General features: G+C 40.8%; 3 protein-coding genes across 5 annotated transcripts; 1 reads left to right on the top strand and 2 right to left on the bottom strand.

Annotated features, from left to right (window-relative positions):
* The first annotated feature begins 1,337 nt into the window (after positions 1 to 1,337).
* On the top strand, positions 1,338 to 6,951 carry LOC148075281 (SLAM family member 6-like). Its single transcript, XM_087796271.1, has 3 exons — positions 1,338 to 1,428; positions 4,686 to 5,142; positions 6,250 to 6,951. Exons 1-3 carry the CDS (start codon positions 1,368 to 1,370, stop codon positions 6,563 to 6,565), a joined length of 834 nt encoding a protein of 277 aa, XP_087652397.1. The 5' UTR covers positions 1,338 to 1,367; the 3' UTR covers positions 6,566 to 6,951.
* A 345-nt stretch (positions 6,952 to 7,296) lies between these two features.
* Positions 7,297 to 10,814, bottom strand: LOC148075280 (uncharacterized). The gene is made up of 6 exons (XM_087796270.1): positions 10,737 to 10,814; positions 10,608 to 10,655; positions 9,634 to 9,853; positions 9,450 to 9,525; positions 8,639 to 8,848; positions 7,297 to 8,029 (listed from the first exon to the last, which is right to left on the bottom strand). The coding sequence occupies exons 3-6, from the start codon at positions 9,658 to 9,660 to the stop codon at positions 7,443 to 7,445; spliced, it is 900 nt and encodes a 299-aa protein (XP_087652396.1). The 5' UTR covers positions 9,661 to 9,853; positions 10,608 to 10,655; positions 10,737 to 10,814; the 3' UTR covers positions 7,297 to 7,442.
* A 1,940-nt stretch (positions 10,815 to 12,754) lies between these two features.
* On the bottom strand, positions 12,755 to 18,315 carry LOC148075279 (uncharacterized). Of its 3 annotated transcripts, none has more exons than XM_087796269.1 (7): positions 18,236 to 18,315; positions 16,431 to 16,608; positions 15,558 to 15,652; positions 15,240 to 15,393; positions 15,025 to 15,171; positions 13,975 to 14,022; positions 12,755 to 13,758 (listed from the first exon to the last, which is right to left on the bottom strand). In XM_087796269.1, the coding sequence occupies exons 2-7, from the start codon at positions 16,603 to 16,605 to the stop codon at positions 13,088 to 13,090; spliced, it is 1,290 nt and encodes a 429-aa protein (XP_087652395.1). In that variant the 5' UTR covers positions 16,606 to 16,608; positions 18,236 to 18,315; the 3' UTR covers positions 12,755 to 13,087. The 3 variants fall into 3 exon arrangements, with proteins under 3 accessions (XP_087652395.1, XP_087652393.1, XP_087652394.1); XM_087796267.1 differs by having other exon boundaries at positions 16,431 to 16,605; positions 18,236 to 18,293; XM_087796268.1 differs by lacking the exon at positions 13,975 to 14,022 and having other exon boundaries at positions 18,236 to 18,293.
* Between the last annotated feature and the right edge of the window lie 970 nt (positions 18,316 to 19,285).

The raw sequence follows: 19,285 nt of genomic DNA, 5'->3' as shown, positions 1-19,285 counted from the left end.
TGACAGACTAAAATGAACACATGACAGACTAACATGAACACATGACAGACTAACATAAACACACCACAGACTAACATGAACACATGACAGACTAACATGAACACATGACAGACTAACATGAACACACCACAGACTAACATGAACACACGACAGACTAACATGAACACATGGCAGACTAACATGAACACGCATGACAGACTAACATGAACACATGACAGACTAACATGAACACATGGCAGACTAACATGAACACGCATGACAGACTAACCTGAACACATGACAGACTAACATGAACACACACTACAGACTAACATGAACACGCATGACAGACTAACATGAACACATGACAGACTAACATGAACACACATGACAGACTAACATGAACACATGACAGACTAACATGAACACACCACAGACTAACATGAACACACCACAGACTAACATGAACACATGACAGACTAACATGAACACACACTACAGACTAACATGAACACATGACAGACTAACATGAACACATGACAGACTAACATAAACACACACTACAGACTAACATGAACACACGACAGACTAAAATGAACACATGACAGACTAACATGAACACACGACAGACTAAAATGAACACACGACAGACTAACATGAACACACGACAGACAACATGAACATTGTTCCGAGTCCGTCACTCTTTGATGTAATAAATACACACTAGTCATGAAACCGTCTCTAACCTCAGTGCAGACCTGAAGACGTCACAAGACTTCGCCAAAAGTGGAATTGCAGAGTTTGTGTTTTCTTTAGTGCCTCAAAAAACTAAGATCTAGATCAGCGACCCCCTGACTTCACCACAGCACTGATCGGAAACCTGCAGTACGTCCGCACTTGGACCCATGATCTCACTGCGTGAAAACATAAATATGAGATAAAACACTTATGTGAGTTTATTGGATTGTTTTCTCAGTGTGTGTATCGTGGCGTGTCCACTGTGTCACGACACCTGCGTCATCATCCTGGATATTTGTCCTGATCATGTGAGAATCATGTGACTTGCAAAAATATCTGTATTTAATCTAACAAGTAGAAACACTGTTTCTAAAGTCTGTGAATCAGCTTTAAAAATACGACAAAACGGAAAAAAAAGGAAACAAAATTCCTATTGTTTGATGATCATTAATTATGACATGCATATTTTGTTCTCTCTCTCTTTTACTTTGGTTTTAAAAAAATCGTTTTAATACGTTTTCTTTTCTCCAACTGCCTCAGTACTGAATGATTCTTGTTGGGTGTTTCTGTGATTGCAGGATGGTCACGTGTCCTCGTAAGAACATGCTGTGTCTGTGTGGCACAGGAAGTCAGGACGAACGTCTTTAGAAATGTTGTGTTTTGGTGAGAAGATGCTGCTGCTGCTGCCGCTCGTCGCTCTGCTGCTCAAAGGTGCGTGTTTCTCATTTTTTCTCTAGAACTTCCAGGACCGTTGCTCTTCTTAACATGTTCTGGAGTAGCTTTGAATTATTTTTAGTGATACTATATATTCTTTAATTGTATTTTTTATCTACTCGGCGCCAAATTTAAAATCCTTTTCTCAGTGCTCGTAAAAAAGTATGACCACATGGATATCTGACCACTAGTCTCCACTATCCTGTTCACCACGGGCATGGAAACTTAATTGCAGTTTTTTAAAATTGCTTAAGCACGAGGGCACGGGTTTTCAAACCACTACACACAATTAGCAGAACACCTTCCATCCTTTACAAAATGAAACACTCTTGTTCAAACCATACACTATTTTATAAAAATGATATTTTGTCTCCATATGAAAAAGCACACGTTTCCTTTGACTTAATTCTGCCCGAACCAGTTACACACTGCTGCACTGAACCTTAAACACTATTAACAATTCTGCTCCTAAGTTATTTGAGTAATGTTACACACAGAAGGTGCAAATACACAAAACTGAAAATTAATCAAATACAACACAAGACCAATGCTGTGATGAAAATATATATTATTTATCTAAACCAGTCAAGATTTCAACAAAATATGTCAATGCTAAAACTGTACTGTGCACACACACACACACACACACACACACACACACACACACACACACACACACACACACACACACACACACAAAATACACACCCAATCAAAAAACTAAAAATAAAGATACTATAAAAAATATGGGGTTAGGGGACTGATAGAATTCATGCAGACAGAAGACACACACCTGGACACACTCATATATCGATACACACAGACACACATGTATATGGATACACACACACAGACACACAGGTATATGGACACAGACATCTTTGGACACACCCATACAGTATGTGGATACACAAACACATGGACAAACACAGACACATGGACAAAAACATACATGGACACACACATATATGGATACACACACAGACACACACGTATATGGACACACACACACATGGACAAAACATACATGGACACACACCTATATGGACACAAACATATATGGTCACTATCATTATATGGACACAAACATCTATTATCACACACATATATGGATACGTGAACACATAGACACACATATATTTGGACACACACACACTCACATTGACTGTGTGCAATCACTTGAAAATAGTGTGAAGCTGACATTGTGCCTATAGTTGTGTTAATCTGGTCCAGAGTTTTGCTCCTTGAGTGTAAGGTTTTTATAATTTTGTACGACTTTAGGTCAGAGACACACACACACGACAGTTTCATGAATAGTGTGTATTTATTAGATCAAAGAGTGTCAGATGAAGCTTTTACAACAAAATACGATTGAAAGACTAGCAGCAGAGCGCCTCTTGTGGCCTGTTTCGCCACAAGTGGAATTGCAGAGTTTGCGTTTTCCTTGGTGACCCAAAAACAAAATCTAGATCAGCGACCCCCAGGGTTCACCACAGCGCGACCAGACTTCCGCGCTGATCAGAAACCTGCCGCCACAATGTGCTGCCATAGCAGAGTCTGCACCTGATGTTTGTGTTTGAAAACTTTAAATGTGTTTAAGTTTAATGGATTGAGTGTGTATCGTGGTGGAGTCCACACTTTCATCCATCATCATCCTGGATATTTGTCTTTATCATATCGGAAATTAAATTGTAGTGACAATGAAATCATGGTTAATATGCTAAAGTTATTATTTTAAGTATTATCATTAATATTGTCATTAATTAATATTATATCATTAGGGGGTTAATGTGTTTATTATTATTATTTTAATATGTGTAGGACACATCTTAACTTAATGTGTTTGTATAGTTAGTCATTGTATTTGTGAGCTGCTGTGACGACCTAAATTCCCCTAGATGTGGAAAGAAAAAATGCATATGCTAACATTTTATCATTATATATTTTCTCAATGGTTACATCTTTATCTGGGTTCAAAGCTTCAGATATTTTTTTTCAAATATCTACTTGTGAATCTTGGAGAGAATCTTGTCTTATCACTGATTTAATTTTAAAACAGACAAAACAGGAGTCCGTTCCGGTCGCTCCAACACGCCGTCACTTCCTGGTTCTTATACTTCGTTTATGGAGAGAAAAGGTCAATGCAGTGTGTCACGGGTCGTTTATTTGCCGCTTCAGGTCAAACAAAGTACATGCTTTACGTTCGATCGGACTCGCTTTCTGCCGGCGACTTTACAATACAATAGCTCCGGGAGAAACGGTCTCGAACTGTAGAAACATCGCTATATTTAAGGCAAATTTCCGGGCCAAGAGGTCCTCCCCCTACCGCCATATTGGTTCCTTCAAGCTTCCTGTGCCACGATCCCCTGTGGAGATTCCTTTCTAATTTGTTTCATTTTCTAATCATTCAAATGTTCTTGGGTGGGGGTTTCTGTCTCCTAGCCCCCCCCCCACGGATGTGTCCCTGCTTCGTTCTTTTGATCCACGACCCAAGGTGTGAAAAGGGCAGACAAACAGACGTTTAAATAACCGGTGTCATGACTCTAATTCTGTTCCAAGCTTGTCTTGAGACAGTGTGTCAGTCTGAGTGAAATGTTAATTGTGTATTCAAACGTTTAAGCTCTTAGATGAAGCTAGTAATTTATACTTTATATTTTGATTATCTTTTAGCATTAATTTAAGTATGGCGTATACGTATAGTGTATAATAATTTTTAATCTAACAATTTTTAATTCGGATATAAATAGCTTTTTCACAAATTCACTCACTCTCACTTTTTGAGGGGTGATAAATAGTCCGAAAATTGACCAAAGCGGAGGAAACAATCCTACAAAAACCCTAGAGTTACATTTAGAAGTAAAATTTAAAATAAAATGGATCAATGATCAAAGGGACTGCATGTGGCCCCAGGGCCGCAAGCCAAAGATTTTAGAACATTCAGTGCCATCTAGTGGTCTTTCAGAACAAGGCTTCTGTCATGAAACTAGTGATGGTCTGATGAAGCTTCATGAAACAGTGTCATGTTGTTTAGAGGTCAATAGGTGGCGCCATCAGTTTGAAAATGATGTGAAGTTTTATTAGAACAGTTGTTCAAATATAAGGAAAATATTGCAGAGACCGCCATCTAGTGGACTCTGACAATAATGACACTGCTTCATGAAGCTTCATCAACCTTTCATACTCAATGCGATGGAACTGAAGGAAGTGGATACAATCTTGTAACTCAAACCCCTTACATGGTTTTGGCCCGACAGGTGTTGGTGGAAGTGTCTCCCCGGTGATGGTCCACAGACAGATGGGCGACGACATTGTTCTGCCTTGTGGGAATTTGTTTTCGACCAGCAACAGCGTCATCGTCACCTGGACCTTCTACCACGGCAGCTTGTCGTTCCCCACGCTGGAGATCGACGGCAGACATTCCCGGCGACTGTTCGTGACTCAGAACTGCAGCCTCGTCATCCGCGACCTGAGGTCCGACGACGTGGGCACCTACAAGTGCAGGCTGCTGTCCGAGACCTTCGCCGAGATCTTCCTGACCGTGCTCGCCGTCTCGTCGTCGGCCTCCGTCGCCGACCTCCGGCCGGGGCGATCCGTGACCCTCAGCTGCATCCTCTACACCTACTACGATGACGTCAGCTGTGGTCCACACAACAGAGCCTTCAACATCAGCTGGACCTCTGAGGACGGAACCAACCTGTCACTGGACCCCAGGTTTGGACTCTGATGGTGACTCGTCTTCTCAACCATCACCAAAAGTAGCATACTTAGAGTAAACTTTCTCAGGTATACTTACTGTAAGCAGTATTAGTATAGTATGTATACTAAGGTATACTGGTATGTACTTGTAGTGTACTAAAAGTATACTAATCTGAATCTTTTCTGACTATTTTAAGTAAAATAAGGTATACTTTTAAGTACACACATCTGTATACTACCAGTGTACTAGGTAGTGATGGGTTGATGGAGCATCATGATACAGCATCACCTGTATCATGACACATTTTGAAAGGCCACTGTCAGTTTGAAAATGCTGCCCTTTGTCATTGAACTAGTAGAACAGAGACAAAGATGAAGTGTCATCTTGTGTATCATGATACCTCATCAACCCATCACTAGTGCAAGGTATTAGTGATGGTCTGATGAAGCTTCATGAAGCAGTGTCATTATCTTCAGAGTCCACTAGATGGTGGTCTCTGCACTGCTTTGCTTTGTTTTGAACAACTGTTCCAATGAAACGTCAAATAATTTTTAAACTGATGGCGCCACCTACTGACCTCTAAACAACATGACACTTCGTGCTTCGTGAATCTTCATCAGACCATCACTAGTAGGTATAAACTGAATCTGTAGTTGAGCTTATAGAACTATATTAAAAGTATACTTGAAGTACACTAGTTTCTATTCCCAACCATTCTATACCGGCATGTGTTACCGGGCCGACCAGAAAGAAAATAATAATTTATATGTTTGTTTTATTGATTATAACTGTATAAAACGTTATTCTAAAAATAAATAAAAATATGTTTTCTACAAGTAACATTAGTCCAAGACTTTTGACATGCAACATGTTCGATTCAGTCAAGATCCATAACATTGAAGCAAATGTGTCGAACAATGACATCAAAAGTCTGTTTTCATCGCCCACTCCCATAATCCTTTGCACAGTTTAAATCTGGATCACAACAATAATACAAAAGACGTACTCGAAGTACATTTTATGATGTATACCAAAAGTAGACTCTAAGAATACAACTTAAAGTATACTCATAGTACATTTAAATACATTCATTTTCCTAAGGGAACTGCTCGTGTGTCCAGGTTTGAGGTGAAGGTCAACTCTCCCTGCAACGTCACGCTGGTCAAGGAGCTCGAGAGCGACGACCTTCAGCGAAGGTGGAGGTGTCAGGTCATCCTGGCTCACCAGCCCAGGTTCCTGTCCGTGGACTTCTACCCCAGCTTCGTCTTCCAGAACGTGACCTCCATCCAGTGCCCGGCCTGTTCGGTTCCACTACCCGTCAGCCGCATCCTGCTGTGTGCCCTGCTGCCCGCCATGGTGCTCGTGGTCTGCTGGTGGACCTGGAGACTGGACCATAGGAAGACCGGAACACCTTCTGTCGAGTTCACTGCCTTCTGAATTACAACTTAATGTTCGGCTTGAATAGCAAGTTCCACACGTTCCTCGTGTGGAACTCGTTTTTTTCTTAGTCCTCTCCTCATTCTATTTTCTTTCACTCAACTTCCTGTCTACTCGGTCTTCTTCTTCTTCTGGATACATTTTCCTTCTGCGGGTGTCACTGCAAGGCTCTGATTGGTTAATGTAATAGTTCACCCAAAATTCAAATCTACTAATTTTCTACTCACCCTCACGTCGACTAGTGGTTGGGATTATTATCAGATTAATCTGTTCCTTTTTAGACTTATAGACAAAAATGTTTGTTCATTTTAATGTAGCGACTGGAGCCAAGTTTTTGTTTAGTTTAGTAAACGTACATTACAACAATAAAAGTCAATTACTTGTCATTATTATTTCCTGACTTTTTTCCATTTGACTTTTAAAAGTCTGTTGTTTCTTTTTCTTACTGATCAGACTTATGAGTGAAAAGGTTTTAGTTTTCACTTTATCTCAGCCACTTTATACTATAAAAGGTACATTTGTTTCTTTGTTTTTCAACCAAAGAAGACTTGCTTTGATCTTGAAAAATAAATATTAAGTGTTTGAATGTAAAGAATATAAATAACGCTACAAAAAAAGCACTTTAACACTTTGAATAAAATATTGAAGGAACTTTTAATTCGATTGAATAAAAAAGAAACAACCTACCTCCATACAATAGAAATACAGGAATACAGTTCATTGACTTTCATAAAACCTTCAAGACGCCTTGTTCTTCCTGGAGAAACATGATATCAAGGAAAGATCTCAGTCACTAGAAGGATCCAGATCTGGATGATAGAAAAGTCTTCAAACAGCACAAGGACCCGGGTCTCTGACCAGGCGATAAATAAATGTCTCACAAACATGTCTTTGATTTCTGGTTGGACGCTCGCAGCATGGTGAGCGCCGTGTTGGAGAAGTCTCTCAGCACGTCCACCGTCTCCCTCTGCAGCATCAGCGACTCCTGCACGAACTCCTGCTGCGTCTCCACCAGCAGCTGCACCGACTGGGCCAGGATCTCCAGGGACTGGGACACGGAGCTGAGCAGCGTCCGGCTGGCCTGCTGCTGCTGCAGGCTCTGAGCCGCCAGGTGCGCCATCTGCTGGTTCGGCCCGACGCCGCAACCCCCGGAGGGAAGGGGGTCCGCTTTGATGGGCCTGGACGACGAGGGGAGTCTGGAGGAGGCTTGGTCTGAGGAGGTCCCGGACTTGGCGGGAGCAGACGAGGAGGAGGAGGAGGAAGGAGCTGGTTTCTGTGACGAGTGGAGCGAGGTGGCGTCCAGTTCCGAGAGGAACCCCGACGAGATGGAGGGTCCGGATGGCGTCGTCCGTCCTCCGTTGCGGGTGTAAGTGTGGTCCGGCTTGATCTGCGGAGACGGGTCGTCGTCGTCTGGCTCCTGCTCAGGGGAGTACGGCTCCATTTCGTCAAAATCCATGGAGGCGTCTGTCCGGGCAGAGGTCAGAGGTCGATAAGAAAACATCGACACAGAGACAGGAAGTGACGCGTCGTCGATTCGGCCATGAGAGTACAAAACAGACGACAGATCCAACAAACTCTTGTTACGCTTTTCTCCTCCATATTCCCTCACTCTCACCTCAACATCGCCCCATATTTATCCTCCGTGTTCATTCTTCTTCTTCTCTTTCACGTTCCCTCGCTTTTCTCCACCATTTCCTCCAAAATTTCTTCCACATTCCGTGACATTTCTCTCCTCCATATTTCCTACTAATTTCTCACTTTTCTCCTCCATGCTCTTTCCCTTCTCTCCTCCATGTTCCCTCGCTTTTCTCCTCCATGTTCCCCAATTCTCTGTGACCCCTCAATTATCTCCTTCACATTCTGTCACTCCAAAGTGTTTTCACTTTTCTCCAAATGTTTTCTCACATTTGTTCTTAGGGATACCACAAACACATTTGTTTGGACCCGGGGGTCCTGAGAAACAAAGGAAAATAGTGCAAAGACCGCCATCTAGTGGACTCTGAAAATAATGACACTGCTTCATGAAGCTTCATCACACCATCAGTAATGTATATCATCATGTTATAAACTCGCCATCTTCAGATTGAGCTGCATCTGTGGTCGGCCCATCAGTGTCGCAGGACTCCAGAAAAGATGCAGCTCTGCCCACCGGGAGAGGCTCCGTGCTCAGCTCCTCCTGAGCCGGAGCGACATATAAAACGTTACAGCGTCTTCTCAACACGTGGCCTGTGTAGCCGCTGTCTCCAGGAGGAACGATGGACAGATTTCTACGACCCCTTCCACCTAGAGGGGTCAGAGGAGATACTAATAACAACTGGAGAAACGGTTTAACCCTTATTTAAACAAGCAGGAATCTGACACACATTTATACACAGACATGTAGACATTATGAACAGGGTGTACTATGGTGCATACATACACATTAAATTCATAAAGATATTGTTTTTGTAGGTCTGGGCAAGTTAAAGTTTAATAGTGTATGATTATTCTAATTATTTGTATGTAATTGTTGTTATTATTATATTATAATAAGGGCTGGGCAAGTTATTATCGTGTTAGTGCCTGAAACTATTAACGAAAGGCAATTATTTTATCTTATGTTATTAATCCTTATTTACTTTTGATGCTCTAATAATCATAAATTGTTTTGTAATACGTGTTAATATTGCAGGAGTTGATAAATATGATGATGAAGAAGATTCTTTTTGGGATTAAAAATTGAAAATTTAATCGTTGCCCAGCGATGTTTTTTTTTTTTACTATAAATTTCATAACTAAAAGACCATAATACAGTTTTACAAATCTTACATACCGTTTCGTTTTATTTTCTTTATTCTCTTTCTCTCATCAACCACAATAAAAAGGTATAAATGTATTTTCTCACCACTTGCTCTGTATAAAAGGAATCCTCCAGTCAAAGTGCTGAGAGCTGGATAAAGACCCTTCAAAATGCTTAACATCTGCAAGAAGAAAGGTAGTCAATGGAAATTAATGAAAATTGGCACAAACTAAAAAAAAAACTGTTTTGTGGAGATGAAGCAAAAACAATCCTGATTCTGGTCATTTACCTGCTCGTGTGTCACACTGTCATTCATGTAGACTGTCCTTCGTCCCAAACCAGCTTGATGGTGAACCACGATCTCCTCCTTCGATGGCGCTTTTTCAAAATGGTGTGGAAGAAGATGGAACACCAACTTCAATTGTGTCACTCTATTGACCCGGCCACTGTAGGACCCTTGGAGTCTTCTGCCACTTCCTCTTCCTCTTACAAATGTTCCAGGAGAACACCTGCCCACAAGTAAACATGCACGTTCAGAGGAGTTATTCCAGAAATTCCAAGAGAAATAAAACATCACATCATTTTTTAAACTGTTGGCGCCACCTACTGACCTCTAAACAACATGACACTGCTTTATGAAGCTTCATCAGTCTATCGTTACCGTTTACTTTTTTTTCTCTCTAATTCATAAGTGTTAATTGTACTTTTAGAGAGATGAAAATGTACTTGAGTACAAAACAGATATAGTGTGTCTTTGTAGTATTACTCTCCAAGGAGTAATATAACCGATCCTCATGGAGTAATGCTACAGTGACTCGTGGTGCGGCATGTACCACATTAATAATAATGTATAATAATAATAATTTAACATGAATACATATGGCTCATAAGGATTTTAAGTATGAAAAATATGGTTAATGAAGTTGTGTGATGTGGCTTAAATTTAGTAACTATTTGAAGAACAAATCTTTTTTGGTCTGACAATTACTGGAAGAACTTTGATGTCATAGGATTAGGAGGTAGTATTTGTACGTGTATGTGTAATAACATATTTTATACATGTTTGAAACTGTATTTATTTATTAAAGAACGACTACTTCACTACTTTCATTCTTGCTATATTTGTCAAAATACAATTTTCCTGACTTTTATTTAATCTCTAACGATACATTTATTTTATAGTTTGTCTCGTCTGCACCATGTGACACACTTAAAAATAACCCATGTTAGTTGTATATAAGATACCTCTACATTTCTACTTACACTGATGGTCTGTCAGGGGGAGGATTGTGACGTCTCTGTCCTTCATCCCTAATCAGAAATATTAAATTAATCAATATTAAATTAATCAATATTAAAGGCGATATAAGGTGGATCAATAATGATCAATACCTGCTCGTGCCGGTGACCTGCTGACCGTCTGCTGACTGATGTGAGAGGCGTGTTGACGACTGGACGACAGCTGTGGGATCACTCTGTCAGAAAATAAAAGACGACAAGAGATTATAGAACCATGTTGTTCAACTGGACTAGCTTGTTGTTCACTACAGAGTCTGGTGTGACCAAAGCCAGAGTAAACATTCCATTACTTTTGCTCCAAAAGTTACACATACGCTTAAGAATCAAGCATTCAACGTTTTAAAGTATTTATTAAGTTGTCTGTATTTGCTATTTGACTGTTGTGTTGACATTAGAAAAAAACCTTCCTGTGCTGCTCAATCTCAACCTCAATCTTAACGTGTGTTTGGAACCAGAATATATACTGCTGTAAATGATAATATTAAAAATATAATTCACACTCACATTCCAGCAGCAGTTAAGATGCCATAGAATCTATCAAATATTTCACACATTACATCAGGGGTGAGCAATCAAATAAAATACGATGACTGTTATATGGGGACGTCAAAAAGAAACAACTTTCATTGCCATGGTTGTAAACACAACACCGGGATTTGTTGTAAATTAATGAAATAATACGAATTAATTAATTAACAATTAACAACAACTTAATAACAATTGTATTCATTTAATTGGATTATTAAGAAAAATATTGCATACATTTTACCTTTGAGAAAAATATGTGAAATGCAAAACAAAAACGGTATTATGCTATCAAATTAAATGTGTAATATTTTTTTTATTTAAAAATATCTATGCATTTGGATATATATACTTTTATTTTTACAGCTGCCAAAATGCTATTGCCCTTTTTCTGATGGACAATTTCTTCTGTCATATTTATTTCTCCTTAAACTATCCTTCCATTTTGAGACACTGTTGAAACAATAAAAAAAGTGATATAAATATATATATATGATGTTAAATTACTATGAATAATATAAAACCAATAATAAAATGGGAGAAAGTAGTGTTAATCTAGTAATAAACAAGTTAGAAACATTTGTAAATGCACAGTTGTATAGTTTAATAGTATTCGGACGCTCACTTTGTAGTCAAATGATGGACATATTACAAAATAATACTGTATTAACTCACATTATTCACATGATGAGCAACAGTCAATTACTTCAAAATTCTTCCTTGAAAATCGTTGTTTTTACATCGTCTTATCACGTAAGTTCCGGTTGGAGGACGGAGTGTTGCGAAGGTGATTCAGATTTTCAGTTTGTGTTTCCGCTTATCTCTGAATTAATCCACACCGAGCTGAGAATCTAACATTAGTTGCAAATGAAATCTCACCGTTGTTTGAGAATCCTCCTCCATGATGAATTGACGCGCCAGAGCTGCTACGTCGTCACGTGACCGCATGCGCGTCACACGATTGGCTGGAAGTTCGATCAAGTGGCTCGGTACTCTTTTGGTATTGTCTCGTACAACTATTATACTTAATAAACTTATAACTATAACTTTAGCCTTGAATTTAAAAGGCTACGAATGAAAGTATATTGAATTTAGAAAAATATTTTTGAATCATTGAAATAAGAATATCAATTTATTGTGTAAAAAAAAAAATCATTAAAAAAATTAACGATTTTTCTTTATTCAGTTATTCTAAAAACAATGAAACCTTTGAATATAAAAGATAATAAATTAAATAATTCAAACTTCCAATATTAAAATTATTTAATTACATTCTTTTTAAAAAACAAAATAAAGAGTTTAACCATTTTATTTTCTGATGGCACCGATATACTTAAGAAACATCTTAAGACATTTTAATTTGTTCAGGCTTTTCTTTGATTTTCTGGAACTCCTGTTGTGTAATCAGTTTTATCTTGACCTTTAAAGTTTATACTTTATTGAATATTGTTTTGATTGTTTAAGCGCTTTGTGACCCTGGTCTGGAAAAGCGCTATACAAAAAAAAATGACTTACTTACTTACTTACTATTATTACTTTCTTTTTTTATGGTTTTATGGATCATCGTGGCACATATTCAGACTCGTTTCTATCAAACTGACGTTGACAGTCTGACGTTTGACTTCACACTGATCGGACTCATGAGTGACAAAGGTTTTAGTTTTCACTTTATCTCAGTCACTTTTCAAAACAGGTTTACAGTTTGATTGGCTTTAATAAAAGTCCACTATTTTTCTTGTTATCAGGGAAAGACTTGGGTCACTAGAAGGATCCAGAAGCCTCTTCGTGACTGTAGTTTTACTTGAGGTTAGAAATGTGTTTGGGTTGGTCGAACTTGAAACAGCACAAGTACCCGGGTCTCTGACCAGGCGTTAAATAAATGTCTCGCAAACATGTCTTTGATTTTTTTGGTTGGACGCTCAGAAGGCCGGGCGCTGGCGTAGGACGGCGGGCGTGCTGTTGGCCTTCTCTCGCAGCATGGTGAGCGCCGTGTTGGAGAAGTCTCTCAGCACGTCCACCGTCTCCCTCTGCAGCATCAGCGACTCCTGCACGAACTCCTGCTGCGTCTCCACCAGCAGCTGCACCGACTGGGCCAGGATCTCCAGGGACTGGGACACGGAGCTGAGCAGCGTCCGGCTGGCCTGCTGCTGCTGCAGGCTCTGAGCCGCCAGGTGCGCCACCTGCTGGTTCGGCCCGACGCCGCAACCCCCGGAGGGAAGGGGGTCCGCTTTGATGGGCTTGGACGACAAGGGGAGTCTGGAGGAGGCTTGTTCTGAGGAGGTCCCGGACTTGGCGGGAGCAGACGAGGAGGAGAAGGAGGAGGGAGGAGCTGGTTTCTGTGACGAGGGGAGCGAGGAAGGAGTCGTCAAGATGGAGCTCACGGGCGACTGAGAAGGAGGAGCCGAGGTGGACGATGACGCGGCGTCCACTTCCGAGAGGAACCCCGACGAGGTGGAGGGTCCGGATGGAGTCGTCTGTACTCCGTTGCGGGTGTAAGTGTGGACCGGCTTGATCTGCGGAGACGGGTCGTCATCGTCCGGCTCCTGCTCAGGGGAGTACGGCTCCATTTCGTCAAAATCCATGGAGGCGTCTGTCCGGGCAGAGGTCAGAGGTCGATAAGAAAACATCGACACAGAGACAGGAAGTGACGCGAGAGCGATCCACGACACTACAAACGATCGACTCGGATGACTCAGATGTGTGAATGACTCGATCACGAATTGAAAACGATTCCACTGAGAACCAGGATGAACCATTGATGTTGTCATGACGACTGACATGCAAACAAAGGGATCTAAACTCTCACCTCCATCCTCAGGAACATCAAAGTCAGAGGACGAGTGGAGAGTTTCACCTGCAACACACAACCAGACCAGCTGAAGCTGCACGTTCTCCTTGAACCTCCCTCTTCCATGTTCCCTTGCTTTTCACCTCCATGTTCTTGAACTTTTCTCCTCCATGTTCCTCTACTTGTCTTGTCCATTTTCAATTCTATCTCAACTTCCTTTACGTTCATCTCGATGACCCCATACTTTTGTTCCTTAAATTTACCCCCCAGATTTTGCCTCTATGCCCCCCCCACCCCGATTGTTTCCTTAACCCATCGTTCCTTCGCTTTTCTTCTCCGTGTATTTTTTTTAATTTACCCCTGTTTTCCACTCCTCTGCCACATTCCTTTAAATTCTTCCCATGTTCCCTCAGTTCTCTCCTTCATGTTCCATCATGTTTGTCCTCCATGTTCCCCAAAATGTCTACTCCATGTTCCTTCACTTCTCTTCTCCGTGTTCCCTCACTTTTGTTTTCCATGTACCCCAACATTTCTCCTTCATATTACCCCACTGTTCTCCTTCATGTTTCTCCAATGTTCTACTACATGTTCCTACCTCCCATTTCTAAGTTACTTCACTTTTCTCCTCTGTGTTCCCTCACATCTCTCCTTCATGTTCCCCAACATTTCAACTCCACGATCCCTTCATTTTCCCCTCCATGTTCCCCCACTTCTCTCCTCTCTGTTCCCGCAATTCTCTCCTTCATTTTCTCTCACTTTTCACATCTATGTTCCCTCACTTCTCTGCTCTGTTTTCTCTCACTTCTCCCTTCCATGTTCCCCAGCATTTTCTACTCATGTTTCCTCACTTTTCGAATCCATGTTCTCACTTCTTTCCTCCAAATCACCTCCCTTCTCCCGTTACGTTCCTCCACATATCTAATCAGTGTTCCTCCACTTCTCCCCTTCATGTTCCCTCACTTCTCCTCTTCATTATCCTCCTATAGCCCCACCACATTCCTTAGCTTCTCATCTCCTCGTCTCCACACTTATTTGAGTTCTATCTTCTACAATCATGTATATCCTCACCAGCGAAGTCCTTCTCGGACGAGGAGAGAGGAGACAGGTCCAGAAGGGTCGCAGAGTCACTCAGGTACGAGGGCGGCTTTGAATTCCGGCGTTTCCGTGGAGTCTTGGGCTTCTCTTCCTCTTCAAAGTCCAGATCACTGTCAGCATCTAAAGGAGCGGCAGATTCCAGTCAGTCTCTTCTCTGGTTGAACTAGCAACACTGGAACTTTAATCACCTCCAGGACTCATCTGCAGGATCTTGTGGACCATCTTCTCCACAGGTCCGAGGTTCCTCTTCCTCAGGTGAGCGCCGTTTGAACTCCTCATGGCGATCATTCGCCGCTTGCCATCGCACTTCAGGTCGGCCCATTTCTTCATGATCTGGCGGATCTGGAGGGGAAACAATCTCATCAGGAAAACTCAAACAGATTTAGGTCCATTTAAAAGAATCTCTTCATCCACTTTTTCTAAAACATTTTTTCCTACATCTTGACCTCCTCCCTCTTTTATGCGTTCCCTCTTCATTGCTAAAGAGAAGTCAGACACCAGCTCACCTCTCTGTGATTCTCTCCAAGAGCGTTAATTTCCTCCGTGATCTCCGTCCAAGTCTGTTTCTTGGCTTCAGGCGACACACGGTGATTAAACTTTCCTGCAGGGGAGAAAGAAAATTAATGCTTTTTGTTGAAGAAGCTTAATAAAAGATCACTATCATCATTTGTTTAAGTACATTCTTTGACTTAAAAATGAAGATCTTTGTTAAAAGTACAGATAGAATGGAAAAGAAAGCAAGGTGTACTCAATCATTTCTGTTATCTGGAATAAAGAATGGCTAATTCATGTTAAGAAATTGAAATAAATAATAATCTTTAAAAAAGTATCAATGAAAAGTGGACAAGAAAATAACAGAAAAGCAAATGAAATAAAATGGATAAAAATAATAATAAAAAATACATAAGTAATTAATTCAGTTAAACATGTTTAAAGGATAACTAATGTGTTGATTTAAGTTTGTCTTACTGTATATAGATGTTTGGCCTCTTTTGTACTCATCAGTATGTGTCTGTTTGTACAAAACTCTTTTTGAAACCCTTTTGAAATATTTACATTAGAAAATGTGCTTATGCCCCTCCCACTAAAGCAGGGCGTGATGACAGCTGGCTGGAGGAGGAGTGAAGACCATTATTACATCATAATGGACTCGGCTCTCGTAACCTCTCGTTCGCTGAGATTTCAGATGAGGGAGAACTTTATAAATTAATAAGTTCAAAACATGGCCATGATGAGAGACTAACTGCATCTTGGAGAGGAAGATTTTAACATTTAAAACATGTGAGATGAGTCAGGAGAGTTGGGTTTTCACATTAGTTGCCCTTTAAGGAACTGACTGACACTTCACACACACTCTGAAAGTCACCACACTGATTTACTCAGGACGATGAATCTGTTCTTCTTGACGGCGTTCAACAGAGTCTTGACCTCTTTGAAGGAGAAGCGAGACTTGGGCCGCCACGACCCTTTCAGGCTCTCCAACTTGAACTCTTCATCGTCGTCCTGCCACGGCGCCGACATGGCTGCACCAGGGTCTTGGCCACTGCTACTCATCTGCTGAGGAGGAAATGCAGTTGAAAGTAAGACTTGTTTAAAATCACCACATTTACGGCCTTTAGGTAAATCCTCATGTTGAGAGGTTAAACGCAAGTTTATTTAAACATAATATATCTCACTTTCCCTTCATTTACTTTTCCTACATCCAGCTTGTCTTTGTTACATTCCTGACTATGCCAACATTCTTTGATTTCACCAAGTAGGAAAATTAAATTAAAAAACTTGTACAAAAAGGAAAAGCATGTGTTTCAGTTATTTTTAGTTTCTTATAAGCTTTACTTCTACTTCCTCCTTTTCAGACACTGCTTTTTTATATTTGTTTCATGTTGGTTTTATAGTTTGTCATTTATTTTTAAATATTGTTTTCAAAATAAACAAATCCATGCGTTTATTCATTTAAAAATATAAAAACGTCAAAATGTTCAAGTGTAATATGAATTGTAATGACAACATAATGCATCTTTAAATGTAATTTTTTTTCCGACAGGAACCTCGGAAACAGAAAGTACTACATGGAATTAGCAGCTTGCATGTTGATTCCATTTTTGAGTTTATTCTAACCGTAACTAAAATAATTCGTTTAAAAATATGTTTTTTAATTATTAAACGTTTAAATTCTCAGGGAAATGCTATAGAATGAGCCACATATGTTAGTAGCAGGAAATATTCATCACACCAGAGCACCCCCAGACAAGATAATGCTTATTTAATTTCTTATTTTATTACATCTCTATTCTACTTTCTTTATTTAATTTATTTAGAATCCTTTTTTCTTTTTTTTGTATAAATAATTGTATGGTTTGAAAATATATATTATTTACTACTACTGGTAAAAAGACGCTAAACTGAATTTCGTTGTACTGCACTTCGATAATAAATCTATTCTGAATCGGAATATTCAAGTGATTTAACGTAAATGAAAATAGTTGTTATTGTAACGTTTTCTTTTATTTTCAGACTAATAGTTTCGAGTAGATATTTAATAGTTCAACGATCATAAGGTTAAAAAATATCGTGAGTTTGCTCCGGCAATAAAATTAATTCAATATCTGATCCGCATTTACGAATTTGAACTTTAATTATATCTAATTAAATGTGTACGTTTTCTGCGAAAAAATAAATGTTTCCACTTGAAACAAAAGTGAAAAAAACTAAAATTAGCTCCAAGTAATTTTCGGAGATTTTTTTTCTCGATCAAATTTTCATGATATCGCGTTGACGCCGAGCACGTGACCCGGCGCAGCCAATCAGCAGCCGTCTCTCCCAGTCTTTGTTGCGCTCGTGCCTGTCCGCTGCTCCCGCCTGCAGTCGCCATCTCTGCAGCAGCAGACGCTCTCCGTCCGTCACGGAACACCGACCGAACCGACACCCGCGACTCCCCCGCACCCGACCGCGGCTTTACAACGAGATTACGCTTCGCTACATCTTCGCATCGATCTCTCCCGCGGTGTAGAATTCTCGGGCACGGAATGGAGGACGAGAGCTCGGTTCGGTTCGGTTTCGGCTGGTGTTGCTGCAGCGGTGCAGCGGCTCCTCTTAGGGGGGGCGGGGGGTTCTACGTGGCGGCGCGGGTCACGGCGGCCGACACACGGTGCGTTCAACGGCGGAATACGTGTGAAATAACTACCAGACGGTACGTCGGTGGCGTCTTCCTTCCTTCCTTCAGTCCTGCGTCCCGAAAGTTCGGAGTGACGAGAAGGACTGCGACTGCGCAGACTCCGAAGCGCGAGCCGCTCTTTCCCCTTTAACGCGCAACATTTCCATACGGACATGCGCCCCCCAGCGGCCGCCCGTCACCAGACGATTCTGCTCCCATCTGACCCACATTGACCCCCTTTTGGCAGAGTTTTCCTCCCTCACGCTAGTCCAAAATTTTGAAATGTATGTCAAAAATAGAAGTTCCTGCACAATCACATTTGCCAAATATATTTTTAATTGCCCTCAACGTTTCTTTCGACTCATTTAATCTAGGTTAGCTAATAAAACTGCCTCCATCTTTGTCGGCATCGTTTGTCGGATCGGAATTGCTAACTTGGATCCAAAAACCATGAACAAATAAACTTTTTGTTTATTCTGAAAAAACATCTTAATTAGCAATATTGTTAGAAATTTGCGACAAGTATTTTGTTGTTGTGTCCACGATAATTGTCGTCGATGACTTGATTGACTCAAACTAAACGTATATATTTGTGTCGATTTTTCCAGTTCCGCCCTTTCTTAAGTCCCAGCTAGCTAGGGGCATTCAATGGGTTGGAGACTGTGAATACACGTGAAAAAACTTTAGGTCCACGATCTCACACAGTCATCTGAGGTAAACATGTTCGAGAAGAAACCGGAGTGCGTGGGGGGAAAAGCACTTAACATAGAAGTGACTTCCTGCTTTGGTTCGAGGTATAATTGGATGATGTATAACAGATGACTTGGGAAAAAATGATGGATGGAGGTGCAGGTGTTCTTAGTCGCCACTAGGTGTCTTCAGAGAGCCGACTAGACCGGTTGTTTTCCGAATGCGGCAATCCGCCTGTCCTGCAGAGGGGGTGGCTGTGAAGATCCTGCCTGGTTTCATGGGATTTCATGGAGGGAATCGGAGGGAAAGACTCGCTCAGGCTTAACCTGTCTTCAGCTGCTGCAGTGACGATGAAGCCATTACTCATGGGAAAAAAAAAACAATTATCGG

The sequence above is a fragment of the Callionymus lyra genome, chromosome 7 (assembly GCF_982586985.1).
Source record: "Callionymus lyra chromosome 7, fCalLyr1.hap1.1, whole genome shotgun sequence".
In the NCBI taxonomy this organism is placed as follows: Eukaryota; Metazoa; Chordata; class Actinopteri; order Syngnathiformes; family Callionymidae; genus Callionymus; species Callionymus lyra.
This window is presented reverse-complemented; position numbering and strand designations above follow the sequence as displayed.

Bases quoted from the DNA above. Each gene is read 5' to 3' on its own strand.
- LOC148075281 (XM_087796271.1), top strand. From the start codon at position 1,368: ATGTTGTGTTTTGGTGAGAAGATGCTGCTGCTGCTGCCGCTCGTCGCT. The intron at 1,429-4,685 runs GTGCGTGTTTCT...TTGGCCCGACAG, and splicing joins CGTCGCTCTGCTGCTCAAAG to GTGTTGGTGGAAGTGTCTCC. The intron at 5,143-6,249 runs GTTTGGACTCTG...TCGTGTGTCCAG, and splicing joins AACCTGTCACTGGACCCCAG to GTTTGAGGTGAAGGTCAACT.
- LOC148075280 (XM_087796270.1), bottom strand. From the start codon at position 9,660: ATGAATGACAGTGTGACACACGAGCAG. The intron at 9,526-9,633 runs GTAAATGACCAG...TTCTTCTTGCAG, and splicing joins ACAGTGTGACACACGAGCAG to ATGTTAAGCATTTTGAAGGG. The intron at 8,849-9,449 runs GTGAGAAAATAC...TGACCCCTCTAG, and splicing joins CCTTTTATACAGAGCAAGTG to GTGGAAGGGGTCGTAGAAAT.
- LOC148075279 (XM_087796269.1), bottom strand. From the start codon at position 16,605: ATGAGTAGCAGTGGCCAAGACCCTGGTGCAGCCATGTCGGCGCCGTGG. The intron at 15,394-15,557 runs GTGAGCTGGTGT...TTTCCCCTCCAG, and splicing joins TTGGAGAGAATCACAGAGAG to ATCCGCCAGATCATGAAGAA. The intron at 13,759-13,974 runs GTGAGAGTTTAG...CTGCCCGGACAG, and splicing joins TGATGTTCCTGAGGATGGAG to ACGCCTCCATGGATTTTGAC.